Source organism: Bos taurus, chromosome 11 (genome assembly GCF_002263795.3).
Source record: "Bos taurus isolate L1 Dominette 01449 registration number 42190680 breed Hereford chromosome 11, ARS-UCD2.0, whole genome shotgun sequence".
Classification (NCBI taxonomy): Eukaryota; Metazoa; Chordata; class Mammalia; order Artiodactyla; family Bovidae; genus Bos; species Bos taurus.
The window spans coordinates 98513239-98529460 of record NC_037338.1 but is presented as its reverse complement, the minus strand read 5'-3'; the positions used below and the strand labels follow the sequence as shown (position 1 = coordinate 98529460).

Here is a 16222-nt window from a genome sequence, read left to right as displayed (position 1 = left end):
CGGCCGCCACCTCAGAAGGCTGGAGCAGGGACGCCGTCGCTCCAGCTGCCTGCTGCCCTTGGGTCCCTGCGAGAGCCCACGCCGGCCCCCGCGCCCGTCCGCAGCCCTGCCCCTGGACACCGGATAAGGCCCCGCACGCAGACCCCCGGAAGGACAGCATGGACCGCGGCGTGCTCTGCCAGGCCATGGCCCTGCTGCTGGTCGTGTGCAGCCTCGGCCCCACAAGTAGGTGTCCAGGGACCCGGGGAGGGGGTGACTGGGCCCCCAGGGCACAGACCAGGCCCCGAGTGTTCCCGGCCTCCTCCCTCTGTCCCAATTCGCGCCCAGTGGAGCTGTCCTGGGGTCGGGAGGGTTCTGGACCACCTGAGACAGATGTCACAGGGTGACCAAATGTCCCGGTTTGGCAGGATGAAGAACTTTCCATCCTAAATGACTCGGGCAAACAGTGATGAGTTATTTACCTTAGCTCTGGCCTCCAGCTACGTCCAGTTTCTCCCCAGGAAGCCCAGGTCCTAGAGTGCTGTGCAGCCCCTGGCGAGTCCCCTACCCTCTCTGGGCCTTAAGTTCCTCATCTGAGGCATGGGTGGGATGGGAGGGTGCACGGTCTCAGAGTCAGAACCTGGGCTCTGGGTTCAGATCCCCTGTTGTGTTTCCTCGTGGTGTGATATTGGGGGACTGCCTTCGGCCGCTGAGGCGAGTAGAGGGTGATAAGAGAAGCCCCCTCGGGGAAAGTCAGTGGCAAGCTGGTTTCTGTTTGTTGTGGTTTTATGATTACATTCCTCCTCCTTCACCTTCCCCGGGGCCTGTGAGCGGCCCCCAGAACCCTTCTGACTGGGTGCTCCCTCCGCTTATACCCAAGAAGTGTGCAGAATAGGGGCACAGCCCAGACTAGGGGTTCAGCCCGGGGGCTTCTCCAGGTGGTCATGGCCTCTGCGACCTTTTGAAATGACCAGACGAGAGTTAGCGAGGAGTCGGGGACCCCGGCCCCTCATGCCACTCTCCTTGGGCCTCTCTGTGCCCTGCCCCTCATTTATTTGAAGCCCCCAGAAGGCCCTGTGGACACCCCCTCACCTCGGGCACATCCAGGACCTCCTTAAGGGGTAGGGGAGGGGGGTGAGAATGGGAACAGAAGCAATGATGATCACCCCCTCCCTGCCCTACCCTGTCGTTATTGTTATTTAGTCACTCAGTCGTATCTGACTCTTTGCGACCACGTGGACTATAGCCCGCCAGGCTCTTCTGTCCACGGGATTTCTCCAGGCAAGCATACTGGAGTGGGTTGCCATTTCCTTCTCCAGGGGATCTTCCCTAGTCAGGGATCGAACCTGCGTCTCTCTCTGTCTCTTGCTTTGCAGGCAGGTTCTTTATCACTGAGCCATCAGGGAAGCCCCTAACTCCAGCCAAGGCATTTTAAGGTCCCTAATCCTGGGTCTCTAAGCTCTTCCCACTGCCTCACTGACAATACAGGAAACCGAGTCTAAGACATTAAGTGATCCAGCAGGGTTTCGCCCCAGGCCTGTGGCTCCTTTGAGCCACAGGATCACTTGGTCCTGATCAGGGAGTGATATGGCAGCTGCTCTCCATAAGCTCCCAATTATCTTCCAAGACGGCTGTCTCTATCACCCCACTTTACAGGAGGGGAAGTGGAGGTTCTGACCTGCTGAGTTCACACAGTTCCGACAGAAGCTGTACCTGAACTCCACGATAGGCCCCCGGCCATCTTGCCTTTCTCCAGCCTCCCCCACTTTCTAGTTTGATAACACTCTCTTCCTCTAGGTCATCAGAGAAAGACTCTCGCAGCTCTTTAGGGTCGGGTTTTATAGGATGGAAGGCAGTGGTATGCTGGCAAAGAGTCAACAGTGGGTTGGGAGAGGTGGGTGAGGGCAGGGGGGGTTAATGTTTGTTAATATTCATGGTGTCAATGTTCCCACCCAGCTGATTTCAAGCTATCAACTCAGCAGACTTGGAGTTGGGGCGGCTGCACCATAATAAAGCTTTATCTACTATTTCCACCACCCAGATATGACAGACATAGATAACCTCAAGAACACAGATAATATAAGCGGAATAAAATAATTAGGGGTTTATGACTTTCAATACAATAGTGTACATTTGATATATATTGCACATAAAATATGTGATTTATTTAATTATAAGCTTATAAAATTTAATTTTTAATTATGGCTGTGTTTAAGAGCCAGTTGGAAAAACTCCTGATAACGTATTAATCTGCTCCTGCTGGAAGGTGCTGGCACACCAGCAGTCAAAATAGGATCAAAACAGGTCCCCAGATGGATCCAGCCTTCTGGGAACACAACTTGGCAGAATCTTTCAAAGGGCACCCCTTGAGCATAGGGCTCAAGGGCATTCCAAACCCATCCAACCCAGCTCAGTTACTGGCTGGTAAACTGAGGCCCATGGAGGGCAGATGGGGACCAGGACCAGGACCAGGATGTGGAAGCCAGATCTCCACGCCAGGGGAGGGGGTGTGGGTGCTAGTGACCCAGGCATCCTCATTCAAGCTGAGGGGGGTCAAAATTGGACCAAAACAGGTCCCCAGATGAATCCAGCCTTCTGGGAACACAACTTGGCAGAATCTTTCAAAACCCTAACTTATGTAACATCCTTGCCTTCAGAAGTCAGCCCCAAGGCCGTACTTGCCCAACTCAGTAAGGATGTATGGTCCGTAGGTACCTGTAACAAAAGCCAGGCAGTGTCCACCAGCCTGGGCTCCATGACATGGCTGACTATGTACTGGAATCTCACATAGCGGTTACCAAGAAAAAGCTATTCCCAGATCTACACTGTTGTGGACATCTGTCTGGGACACACTGTCAGATGCTCGTACAGTACTGACTCCAGTTCTATAAGAATAAAATAGCAGTAACACACGCTCTGAGCTTCCCAAGTGGCTCAGCCAGTAAAAGAAACTGCCGGCCAAATGCAGGAGACAGCAGACTTGGGTTTGATCCCTGGGCTGGGAATATCCCCTGGAGAAGGAAATGGCAACCCACTCCAGTATTCTTGCCTGGAGAATCCCATGGACAAAGGAGCCTGGAGGGCTACAGTCCAGGGGGTTGCAGAGTCAGACACGATTGAGCACATATGCAATGTACCATATGCACAAAGAAAACCCCAATGTCACTGCTCTTTAGCACCAGGTTCTTCTAGAGGATCTTCACTTTCTAAAACATCCTTTCCTGTCATGTTGGAATTTCTTTTAAGAGCAAATATGTAGATTTTTTTTAAAGCAATTTAACCATATAGTCACTAGAGTCTGCTCCTCAAAGAAAATAGATAAGAATGGGGGAAATGACCTCCCAGCTCCTTCTATTAATTTGGGCCTTGTTAGCATGCTGGTGTCTTTCTTACTGGCTATTGTCTAGCATTTTTCAATGCAAGTGGATCAAGCTTGGAAATCTTACGTACACTTTTTATGTCCCAGAAGTTTTCTATGTTGTCATGTGGACTCCATGATCATGCCATTGTGGTTCTAGAATATTCTCTCCCTTAAACGTGCCATCTCATCATTTCCCTAATGAATCCTTTGTTGTTGAATACTTAGGTGGTTTCCCCTTGGGGACCAGTTATAAATACCACTTCCAAGCACGTTTTTGGTACATGCATCTTTTCCTGTATTTTGGAGTATTTCACTTGGATAGAGTCCCAGAAGTGGAGGTGCTGGGGTTCGTGGCCCATGCGGGGTGGCTGGAATCAAAGAGTGTTTCCTAAGTGTGGGTAAGGGCTTGCTGAAAGACAGGGTAGAGGTGTGACTTGGCATCCCCTGAGCTGCTGGCCACCTGCGTGAGGGTCTCCCCAGCCCTGACCCCTGAGAAGGGGCTAGGGATGCAGGACACAGCCTACAGATATCCATCCCTAGAGTCTGCATTCGGGGCAGCTTCTTGTTTGCCAGGAGGAAAGGTAGGTTGGAGCAGGAGCTGTGTGAACCAGGAGACAGGGGTTCCCTGGGACAGTGAGGGCAGGACCATTAATTAAGGTTCTCACTTCGGCCAGATAGTTGGTAACACTAAACCCCAGAGGGAGAGAAAGAATCTATCTCAATTTCTTATGGGGACCTTTAGGTCAGTGCTGGACCCTTGGAGGACAAAGGGCCTAATGAGGAATCAGGGTGAGCGGGAGGGGCCGCCTCTTCTGTGTCTCCAGTGCATCAGGCAGCCCTTTGTCTCTATACCCAGATTATGGATGAGGAAATCAAGGCTCAGGACTAGTGACAGATCCAAGCTGTCTATTGAACTCAACTTCTTTTCCTTGTACCATAGGTGGCCTGGGTGGCTGTGGGAGGCTTGGAATACTGATCGTCCTGGTTCTGGAGCCCCTTCTTCTAGCTCCAACCCCAGCTTTGGGGCATCAGCTCTGGAGGCTAAAGAGAACCCTCATCCAGGGCTAAACTGACTTTAATACTTGTGACAAAGGTGGAGATTAAGGCCAGACCACTGCTCTAGGCCTATTATGTGTACTATCAGACTTAACCTGCACAAAATCCCGATGAAGCAGGCTCTCCTATTAGCCCCAGTTCACAGCTGAGAATTCTAGGGTGCTGGCAGGTGAAGGAATTTGCCTGAGTAACACAGCTCAGAAATGAGTAACAGGAGCTCGAGCCTGGGACCTAACCATACACCATAGTGCCTTGGGGAAGACAGTGAGGTTCTCTGTTGCCAAATCATCTCACCCCACACATTAGGTTTCTTTCCTGCACCTATAGTGGGTCTCTCACCTAGAGCACAGCTGGATGGGTTCTGATGAGATTTTCCCCACAGGGTTTTGAAGGATGAATAGGAGTTGAAAAGCAGTGTTCAGGGAGAGGGCACAGAAAGGGCAAGGAACAAGGTATGTTTGATGAAAACGTTCACATCCCCCCTGATGGACATAAATAACTGACAGAGACTGCCAGTTCCTGAGCAGGAATCCTGCTTAGCACCATGCATGGGTCAATTTACCAATGTTTCCACCAACTCACTGAGGAAGGTATTTTGACTATGACCACTCCATTTTACAAATAATAGCACTGAGGCATGGAAAGGAAGCTGGAAAGAAGCAGAATCAGGATCTGAAACTTCAACATCTCTTGATCCCCACACTTTATTTAAAAAATTTTTTTTAGTTGCAGCAGGTGGGATCTTTAATTGTGGCATGGGAACTCTTAATTGCGGCAGGTGAGATCTAGTTCCCTGACCAGGGATCAAACCTGGGCCCCCTGCACTGGGGGCTCAGAGTCTTAGCCGCTGGACCACCAGGGAAGTCCTGGATCCTGGTACTTTTTAACTCCACTCCAGGCTGTGGAGGGTGGCCTTAAGCCAGAGACATCAGCAGCCCAGGACAGACTGGGGAAAGGAGTGCTGAGGTCTTGCTGGTGGCCAGGCCCAGGGAGCAGTGGTTGGGCTGGACGCAGGGAAATCTTTGAGGCCGTGGTTGGATCCTGAAAGGAGCAAAGGGTGACTGGGTGACTGAAGAAGAGAAAAAGCAGAAAAGACCTCTGTCAAAGAGGACCTGCCCTGGTTTCATAGAATGATCACGGCCTCTGTGTCCAGAACACTTACTGCATACCAGGATCTGTACACGGGTTACCTCATGCAGCTAACACAGCCTGTGCAGTGGGTGCTGGGTGCTAGAGCTGGACGGTCTGGGTTCCAGTATGAACCCTGCCGCTTAACAGCTGGGTACCGTCAGGCAAATTCTTGCTGTGGTTGTTCAGCTGCTCAGTCATGTCCAACTCTTTGCAACCCCAAGAACTGCAGCACGCCAGGCTTCCTTGTCCTTCACTATCTCCTGGAGTTTTCTCAAATTCACGTTCATTGAGTTGGTGATCCCATCCAACCATCTCGTCCTCTGTCAGCCTCTTCTCCTGTTCGCCCTCAATCTTTCCAGCATCAGGATCTTTTCCAAATTCTTGCCTCTCCCTACTCTTTGGTGTCCCCCTGTGTCAAATGGTCATAATAACAGTCCCCATCTTGTAGGATTGCTGCACGCATCAAATGAATGTACTCATGCAAAGCCTCTAAATAGTCCCTGATGCCCAGGAAACATGATGGCAGCTGTCTTGCAAAGGGGGAAGCTGAGGCTCAGAGAAGTTAGGCTCTTGCTCATGCTGACCAGCTGTCCAAGAGGCAGAGCTGGGATTTTGCTCATACCGTCCAGCTCCAGAGCTGGTTTTGCTGACCGTTACGCTCTTGGCCTCCCTAGGTGCTTGGGGTGGCCATTTGGAAAGCCCTGAGGTGGCTGTGCGCTCGTGGGTGGGGCAGGAGAGGGAGCAGACAGGGCTGGAGTGGTGGCTCCCCAGTGCTGGGTCTCTCACTCACCCGGTCACCCGGGCCCCCAGCGGCGCCTCCTCCAACCCAGGTCCCAGGAGTTTCCCTTGGTGCCAGGGGATTGTTTTCAGCTTTGTCTGGGCCCGCCTCCGGCTCCGGGAGACAGGCCCCGGGCGTCACACTCCCTCCTGTCTCCCCATTCTCGTCTGCGGGGTGGGGGCGGCCAGGACTCGAAAAGGCCCCAAAATAAATGGACCTCTTATCTGATCTCCCAGCCTGGCCTGTTATCTGATCATTACATAATGGCCAGGCCTGTGGCCTCTCCCGCTGACGGCATGGAGGAGGTGGCCCCAGGCGGCCCCAGCGATCTGGGAGGAACTGGGGTTCCTGGAAGTCTGGGGAGGGGGCAGGGAAAGTCTGAAGGAAGGAGGAAGGCGCTGGGCTAATCTGCAGACCAGACCCCAGACTGCGAGGGGAGAGGTAGGTCTGAACCCAGCCCGGTCAGCTGTGTGTGCTGTGTGACTCTGGACATCCTGCATCTCTGGACTGCAGTCTCCCATCTCTACAGGAGGACTAAGCAACAGCCAAGAAGCCTGTGCTCACTGACAGGGTCAGGGGGAATGTGGGGAGCACTGAGGGGCTTGGTGGGTCCCCAAGTAGTGGGGACAGCAGCAAAAGGTACCAGCCCTTGAGTCTAGATGAGCCTGAAACACCAGTGACCTCCCTCTCTGAGGCCCCGCGCCTGCAAGCTGTCCTGTCCCAGCACTTCACCACCCACCTGGGACCAACTGTTCTTTTCCAATGGCCAGAGTCAATCAAAGAATTAAAATCAGAAGAATGACCTCTGCTGTCCAGCGGTTAAGACTCTGTGCTTCCACCGTAGGAAGTGCAGGTTCGATCCCTGATTGGGGAGCTAAGACCCTACAGGCTGTGCGGTGGGGCCAAAAAGTAAAAACAGCAACAAACAGCCATACGCCTTGTCTCATGGAGTCCTCTCAGTCACCTGTATGGTTTTGTGGATTCTATTCTTAGTGTCCTTTTACCAGTGAGGACACCGAAGCCCAAAGTGAAGTAGTTCACCAAAGCCACATAGGCTAGTAAGCGTTGGGCCTCCTCAGACACAAACCCAGGTCAGCCTGGTTCCAGGGACCCTGGCTTTCAAATGCCCTATTCCACAGGCACTCTGGGGTCCCTGGCACACAGGACAGGGCCAGGGCGAGGACTTCTAAGCCAAACGTTCTTGTCCTGAACTTATCCTTCCCAAGTGGTTGCTGGCGGGTGGTGTGTGGGGGGGTGTGGGGCGGCCATCTTATGTCCTTCTCTGACCTCTGGGGGTCCTGAGCCAACCAGTGGAAAGTTGGGCAAAGAGACCGGGTTAAGCCAAAGCCAGACCAATAGCCCGGGATTCGGAAGAAGCCTCCCTCCCCCCATCCTCTGGGCTGGCGTCGGCTGGACGTGCGGCCAGGCCCTCCGCGCCCATCTTTGATCTCCAAGAAAACAGGAAGTGAGCGCGACAAGATGGAGACACAAACTTCCAAACAGTCTCCCCTTCTCTGTCCTCCTTCCCTCCTCCGGAGCCCCCCCCTTCCCTGGCACATTCCTTCAGACGAGGTGTAGGGGCCTCATTTCCTCTTCCTCCTCTGCTGGGTCGGGGTGAAATTCCATTCCCTTCCCTCAGGACCTGCGTTTCCGGGCAGCAGGCTCTGCGGCCTACTCCGGCCCTGCCCTCTGAACCTGGACTCGCTCTCTCCGCTGGGGCCAGGAGACTCTCAAGCCTCCTTGAGGCTCACGAGGGGAAGTTTTGCCTCCTGATCCTTTGGAGCGAACCAGCCGAGAGGCTTGGGTGCGTGTACATGTGGGCCCTGCCACACCATTAGCGTTGCCGCATGTAGCAAATGAAAATATAGGATGCCCAGTGAAATTTTAATTTCAGATAAACACTGAAAAATTTTTAGTCTAAGTATACCCCATGCAATGTTTGGGATATGCTTATACTTTAAATACGTATTTATTTATTCAAATTTGGACGTCCTGCATTTTATCTGTTGACCCTATACTTACTAGCACTGGGACCTCAGGTAAGAGATTTTTCATTTCTGAGGCTCAGTTTCTTCATCTGTGGAATGAATGTGATGATATCTACCTTGGGTTGGGAAGATCCCCTGGAGGAGGAAATGACACCCCTCTCCAGTATTCTTGCCTGGAAAATTCCATGGGCAGAGGAGCCGGGCAGGCTCCACGGGGTCGCAATGAGTCAGACACGACTGAGTGACCAAGCACACACACACACACACACACACACACACACATATACACACACACCTTGGAAAGTAGCTGTGAAGATGTAAGAAAGACCTTAAACAGTGCCAAGCATCCAGTAGGCATTCGGAAAGTGGGAGCAGTTGTCACCACCTTGTTCTTAACTTGTCCCTCTCCCCACTGTGATCTCCCACAGGTCTTGCAGAAACAGTCTACTGTGACCTACAGCCTGTGGACTCCGAGGTGACATACGTAACAAGCCAGGTTTCTGAGGGTTGTGTGGCTCAGATCCCCGATGCCACCCTAGAAGTCCACGTCCTCTTCTTGACGTTCCTAGGGGTGAGTGCCCGATGGCAGGGTCGGGTGGGGACCCAGAGGATGGTCCAGGGCCAATGAGTTGAGGACTCAGTCCCTGGGGTAGTGGGCTGAGTCCTCACCAGGGATTCTGCCAGGATAGTACATGGGCATCTCACAGGGCTTGTCAGCAGAGGCATTTCTGGTGGTAATCTTCTTCTTGTGGCCCCTGAAACCGTTAGGTTGCCCTGCACTTGTGCAGTGATAAGACAGTGCCCAGACCACCAATATCGGGGGGAGTGGCCTGCTCCTCACCACGCTGCCTGCCACAAGGACTGTGGGCCTTGATAATCCCCAAACCGCACAAGACCCAGGTGGGAAGGGCTGGGTTTGGCCAGCAGAGGAGCGGAAAAAAGCCAGGCGAGTGGTTGTTTGTGCACCTCCGGTGATGGGGAGCTCACTTCTTCTCAGTGGATACGGCTTTGCTTCTGGCAGCCTTGACCTTGAGAAAGTGCTTCCCTCCCTGGAATATCACTCATCAAACTCCTATGACCGGGTCAGGGTCTGGAAACTGATGACGTCATCTCTGAGACTCTCCTCCCCTTACCAAGAAGACCCACCACGAGTTTGTCTAGGTCCCTCCTGATACTAATAACACATTTATTGAGCACTTACTGTGTGCTAGGTACTGTGCTAGGCCTACTAAGTGTTGGGAACAGAATTAAGCACCTTACATGTATTAAGCCTCTTGAGGGCCCATCTGTCAGGGGTCTGTCTCCCCATTTTTCAGAGGAGGGACCCGTGGCAGGCCAAGAAAGGTGAAGCAATATGTCTGAGGTCCAAGTTCACTAGATCCCTGGAGACTCCAAACTAGGCCGTCCCCTGGATTCCCCAGTGGATCTGTGTTCAGGGGGCACCTGGCCCTCCTGGGCTGATGACCACACCTGGCCCATGCAGCCTCAGGTCCTGATAGCGATTTAGTGGTGTCAGCTTGGGGTGAACTTATGGTCCCTGAAACTGTTAGGCTGCCCTGCATTAGTGCAGTGATAAGATGGTGCCCAGACCACCAATATCGGGGGGCCCTGCTCCCCACCACCCTGCCTGCCACGAGGACTGTGGGCCTTGATAATCCCCAAGCTCCAGATAGAGCCAAACACGTTATGTGCTTTTGATAGCCATTGTAATTTTTTTTTTTCAAGTTTGGTAATGATAGGGAAAATGAGATTGCCCTCTGCGAGTTCATTTTTTTTGTTCGGATATTCAGGTCTCGGCGCCTCACCTGGGTGGCTGGGATGCGCCCAGCCCCAATCACTCAGCCGCGGGCCAGAGTCAGAGAAGGCTCCTGGCCAAGAACCCAGGGCCATGGGAAACATGTGCAGACAGACAGCCAGGACCCAGGTGACTGGAGCTTTCTCAGGGAGCACAGGGCTGCTATGGGGTTAGGCAGGGCTTCCAGGAGATTGCAAGAACGCTAAGGATGGCCAGAGCTCACAGACTGAAGGAGGCCGTGGGGCTGAACCGAGGACGCAGTGAGTGGACAGAGTGAACGCACAGGCAGGGAGGCGGGCCTCGTTTGGGGTCAGCATCACATGGCTTGCTGTAGCGTGAGCATCCATTTCTCCTCGGGGCACAGCTGGGGAGATTGACAAGGCCCAGTTGCCACAGCAAGCGGCCTGGTCTTCATCCTGTGAACAGTGACAGTTGTTGGAGGATTTTTAGGTGCATGACAAGATGCTGCTGTAACCTGTCATCCTAAACTCATGACAACAGAATCTCCTTGTCACTTTCTGCCTCTACCAGAGAACTCAGTCCATGGAGTGTCCAGCTTTTAACTCAAGGAGCCAGGCTGTAGGCTCCAGGACTGTTGAGCCTGTTTGTTTGAGGGGGTGATGGAAAGCGCTGGGGTTTGGGAGATGGGGGACCCAGTTCTGCATCCACCACTGGCCAGCATCTCATATCACACTGGGCAGGCGGGGGGCTCCTTCTCTCCAGGCTCCAACAGCAGACACACATTTCTTGGGCTCAGGGACTCACCAAAGAGTCATGGAGTAGTTGCATCTGGCCCGGGGCCTGATGTGCACCAGTGACTGTGTATACAAATGAATGAATGAATGAATGTATTGCTATGTGACCTGGAAGGTCAAGAACATGGGCTCTGAAGCAAGATTGTCTTTGAACTGAACCTCACCCCTTATAGGGGCGTGACCCTGGGCCATGTCTCCAAGCCTTGGCTTTCCATAGGAAACATGGGGTGATGACCAAAACTACCTTGTAAGGAGGCTGCAAGAATCCAGGGGGGCAATGCAGGCCACATACTGAGCATGGTTCTGCCGAAAGCCGCTACTTAACTTACAGTAGCTGCGCCTGTCCTTATAGCATCTCCTCTGTGGGATCTACGTCTCTCATGTCAATACTCTCATTCGGCCTGACATGCTACAATGTACCGAGCATCTTCACATCACTCAACTAATTGGATCCGCACAGGCAACTGCTACCAGGTGGCTGAAGCAGGGTCTATGAATGCACTTGCAGAGGGGCAGCTGAGGTCTAGCCTCCTGGAGCTGGATGCTCGTGGCTCTCTTGTCCCAAGAGAGCCCACAGTCCCATTGGACCTACTACAGTAACACTGAAAGAACTGTGGTTTCCCTGGGAGGTACCTTCCTCACCAGGCAGCCGCCAAGAAGGGGATCTCCAGTCCAACAGTTTCCCACAACCAGTCCTTGCCAGGTGCCTGCTCTGTGTCCAGCCTGTGTGCGGCACTGATGGTGAAGAGACAAAGCAGCACTAGCCACGGCCCTGGAGGCACTCGCAGGAGAGGCAGAGGTGGGCCTCGGCAAGCCCTGGTACTGAGTGATGGACTTGGCAGTGGAGGGAAGGGGGTGCCAGGGGCTGTGGGCCCCGGGAGGATGATCACTGAATGTGGAAGGAAGGGGCAGTAGGGAAATGACTCCCAGCATCGAGCCAGACAGAGGGGCGTCAAGGGCATTCCAGGCAAAGGGCATTGCCTGAGCAAAGGCCTAGAGGCAAGAAACATGAGCTGGCAGTGGTGGCGTGGGTGGAGGCTGTCTCAGCAACCAGCCCAATCCCTCCCGACCTATGGCTGCCTTCTGCAAACCCTGGCACAGAGAAACAGTTTCCCGTCCATCCCCGCGTGGCCTCTGAATCCTCAGATTTCCTGTGGGTGGGCGGCACATGAGCTGTGGCGGCCAAGAGCCTCGGGAAAGAGAGGTTCAGGGTGTGTGTGTATGGTGTGTGTGTGTGTGTTCGGGACATTTGCAGACAGACAAGGGGGCCACTGGGCAGGGGCTCTATCTCGCTGGGTCCCCAAAGGGCAGGCCGGAGCCTGGATTCCGGGAGGGGGCCCGGGGTCACATCCTGACCCGTGGAGACAGGAAACCGGCCTGGTGTCTCAGCGGTTCCCGTCAGGCCGACTGCACTGATCTGCTATCCTCCTAACAAACCTCAGGCAGCCAGGGCACAGCCAAGACAGCCGCTGATTCACCCCGCTTCTGGGCAAACTCAGGGAGCTGACGCCACCTCACCACCCCCAAGCAGATGGAACTCACAGGTCTCTGATGCTGATTGCCTCCTGCCAGAGGGGCAGATGAGGTTGCTCAGGCAGAGGGAGGGCAGGGGGCCCTAGGCTCCTCTAGGCCACCCTGTGAAGGAAGGGGTGTGGAAGGCAATGCAGCCCTCAGACTTAGGCAAAGAGGCCCCTGCCTGGGACCTACAACATGTAGCCCCTCTCTGGCCCTTTTCCAGTTGCACCCCTCTGCCATCCCTCCCCAGCCCCTGCCCTGTGTACCCAGGACTCCAGAATTCCCTGCCCAAATGCACTGAGCCTCCTCCTAGGGTTGGTGGGGCTCCTTCTTGTCCTTTCCTCTAGAGGGGACACTGCATGGCTGGGTTTAGCTCCCCCAGATCTGAGGGCTACATGAGGTTACTAAGAGTGGGCATCGATGGTGCAGAGAGAAAACAGACCTGGCCTTTGCCTGGAGCCACTCCTGGAGGAGGCAGAGGTGGGTGTCAGCAGTCCTGGTACTGAGTGATGGACTCAGCAATGGCGGGGAGGTTATAGGGGGCTGTGGGTGAGCATGGCAGAGCTTGGGCATCCAGGATGGTTGTCCACATGTGTCCATGTGAAGAGAAGAGGGGTGGGTTGGGGCTAGGGGCTGTCATATGTGTTCTTGTCCCAGGCCTTGCAGATATTAGGGACAGGCTTGGTGGGAAGGACATGGACTCGGGGACAGACAGACTGGGCAGGTACTGTGCCTGCATCTCAGTGCTATATCCCCAGTGTTCAACTCAGGGTCAGTCCCAGAATTGTAAGGATGAGTAAATAGATGGGTGGATGGTTGGATGGGTGGATGGGTGGATGGGTGTTTGGTTGGGTGGATGGATGGACGGTTGGATGGATGGATGGGTGGATGGGTGGGTGGATGGATGGGTGTTTGGATGGGTGGATGGATGGACGGTTGGATGGATGGATGGATGGATGGATGGATGGATGGATGGGTGGATGGGTGGATGGGTGGGTGGATGGATGTGTGGATGGATGGACGGTTGGATGGATGGATGGGTGGATGGGTGGGTGGATGGATGGGTGGTTGGATGGGTGGATGGATGGATGGTTGGATGGATGGGTGGATGGGTGGATGGGTGGGTGGATGGGTGGGTGGATGGGTGGGTGGATGGATGGTTGGATTGGTGGATGTGGTGGATGGTTGGATTGGTGGGTCAATATTGGAAGGAAGGGGAAATGTAACTGTGTATAAGCATTTGCTGATTGGCCACCTCCATGAGGTTAGCAGTGTTACTGGTTGTTTGGGGGTGTTAGTCTTGTTCTCTGCCAAGCTCCTGGAGGACAGAGTTGTGCCTTCTTTCCTGTCTCCCATGAAGAGCATAGCAGCCCCAGGCCGGGCCCAGTGCTATTCTCCCAGACAGACAAAGAAACTGGGGAAGTAGAAATGACATGGGCTGATCAGGAACCCTCAGCTGGGGAGAGTGGCGTGCCTCTCGTGGGGGTTCTGGAAGCCCATTCTGTAGCCACCTGGCTGGAGACCAAGTCCCAGATGCCAAACACTGGGAGCCCCAAGGAGGCAGACAGAATCAAAGAGCCATATAATACTGAGCCTACACAGATGGGGAGACTGAGACCCAGAGAGGGGCTGTTGCAGGGAGGCCTGACTGGTCCCAATTCCAGCCAACAGCTGCCCAGCCCACATGCCCACCTCCTCAGCCCCTGAACTGTGGCCCTCCTCTGGATGAGCGAGAGGGGAGGGAATGGCAGGTGGAGAAACCCAATCCGCTGCCATGTGTTTGGTTGGACGTTGGACCACCTGCTTTGCAGGCAGAATCTCACTGAATCCTCACAAATCTATGAAGTAGTTACATCGTTCAGCCCATTTTCCAGATCAGGAAGCTGAGGCCCAGAGACAGGAAGTAACTGCCCAGGGTCACAGGCTAATGACTGAGCCCAGGTTTGACTTCAGGTCCGTCTGGCTTTGACGCCCTTCGCCTGCTACCCTGCCTGTAAGTCTGGCTCCGCTGGGGTGAGCAAAGGGACGGCCGGCTCCAATCTGGCCGGCTCCAGTCTGGCCCTAGGAGGGTGGGGGCTGCAGGCAGGCTCGAGGCTCCACTCCTAGAAGAATTGCTGGAAGCGACTTTCTATAAGTGGCTACTAGCGCTCAGGGCCTCCCCACTGAAATCCCCCTTCCCGCCACTGACTGCTGGGCCGACAATGGCAACTGTGGGCCAGAGGCACAAAAATAGAAACGTGGTCTCCCGCCCACTGGCTCAGGGAAGGGGCTGGGCAGGCCCCGGCCAGCCCAGGTTGCAGAGCTGGGGACGAGGGCGTGACTGGCCTGCCCACCTCGGCTGAGCTCCCAGAACTCCCAGGATGCCATGGGGAAGACTGGGAGCTTGGGATGGGGGACGAGGCAGGCCCCTTTCTTTACTTTTGGGCTCGGAGCTGGGAGGAAAGAGGGAAGTCTGCGTGTGAGTGACCGTGTTGATGAGTCAGGGCCACGGGATGGAAGTGTTTGCTATGGAAACCCTGGCTGGGTTTTTCTGGTAACTAGCTGGCCTTTGAGCTCGCTCCAGGAGCTCCCAGACCCCTGGAAGCCCAGCTCTCCAGCCTCCCTGACTTTCGACAGGGCTCACTTGGTGCGTGGCCCTGGCCCCTGCCTGCCTGTCTTTGGGCCTTAGCCCACACCCTCCTTCCTCCCAACTCCTAACTCTACAGGGAGGGACTTGGTGACAAGGGGGTGGAGGGATTGGTATGCGAGCCCTGGGAGCAGAGCTGAGTGTCATGACAGATGTCACGAAGTTCCAGTCTCTTAACCCCCTCACCCTCAGCATGACCCGACGCTGACCTCTACTTCTCTTCTTTAACTTCCTTTATCCAGAGCCTCACTTGGTTTTGGTTTCCATTCTGTCCTATCCCTGTTTTGCAGATGGGGAAACTGAGGCACAAACAGGGACAGTTACTGTGGGGTGGCAACAGGCATGGATGGTCACAGGGCTCTTTCCTCCCACCTCGGGGGCTGTGCTCTCAGCCTGTGGGCGTCCAGGGCAGAGGAGGGATTGTTCTCCTTGTCCCCAGCAGCCGTGGCACCTCCTAACCATCAGTTCAGTTCAGTTCAGTTGCTCAGTCATGTCCAGCTCTTTGCGACCCCATGAATCGCAGCACGCCAGGCCTCCCTGTCCATCACTCCCCGAGTTCACTCAGACTCATGTCCATCGAGTCAGTGATGCCATCCAGCCATCTTATCCTCTGTCGTCCCCTTCTCCTCCTGCCCCCAATCCCTCCCAGCATCAGAGTCTTTTCCAATGAGTCAACTCTTCTCATGAGGTGGCCAAAGTACTGGAGTTTCAGCTTTAGCATCATTCCTTCCAAAGAAATCCCAGGGCTGATCTCCTTCAGAATGGACTGGTTGGATCTCCTTGCAGTCCAAGGGACTCTCAAGAGTCTTCTCCAACACCACAGGACCCATCTCTTCGCCATGCATGGGCCACGAGTTTCACTCCTCTGGGGGAGGACAGACAGATGGGGCTGGACAGTGATGAACTGTGGGGCAGTCTGGGGAGTGGCAGGGTTGAGAGGGAGGACACGGTCCAGGCGAGCTGCCCAGGGGTCCAGGCACCCACTCTGGCACCATGCTGATGGGTACTGGGCGTCTGACTTCACCACTCACTTTGGCAGGGGCCCTCCCTGTGCCCAACTGCTACATCTGTAAAATGGGAGAATACCTGACCCTGCTTCGATGAGAGCATAGGGCACTCACACACACAGCATAGGGCTGGGCATGCATTAGACTGAACCCTGTGAAAGTACTGATATTTGATTATCGTATTTTAATAGCTTTATTTTGAAAACATTTGTCCACTTAAAGTGTACGGTT

The 16222-nt window shown here is 54.3% G+C and overlaps 1 protein-coding gene across 1 annotated transcript in view; it reads left to right on the top strand.

Moving 5' to 3' along the window:
- ENG (endoglin) overlaps nt 1-16222 on the top strand; it is a 31821-nt gene continuing 15599 nt past the window's right edge. The window contains 2 exon segments of the mRNA NM_001076397.1: nt 1-225; nt 8722-8864. Coding sequence (NP_001069865.1) covers nt 159-225; nt 8722-8864 — 210 coding nt within the window. The 5' untranslated portion in view covers nt 1-158.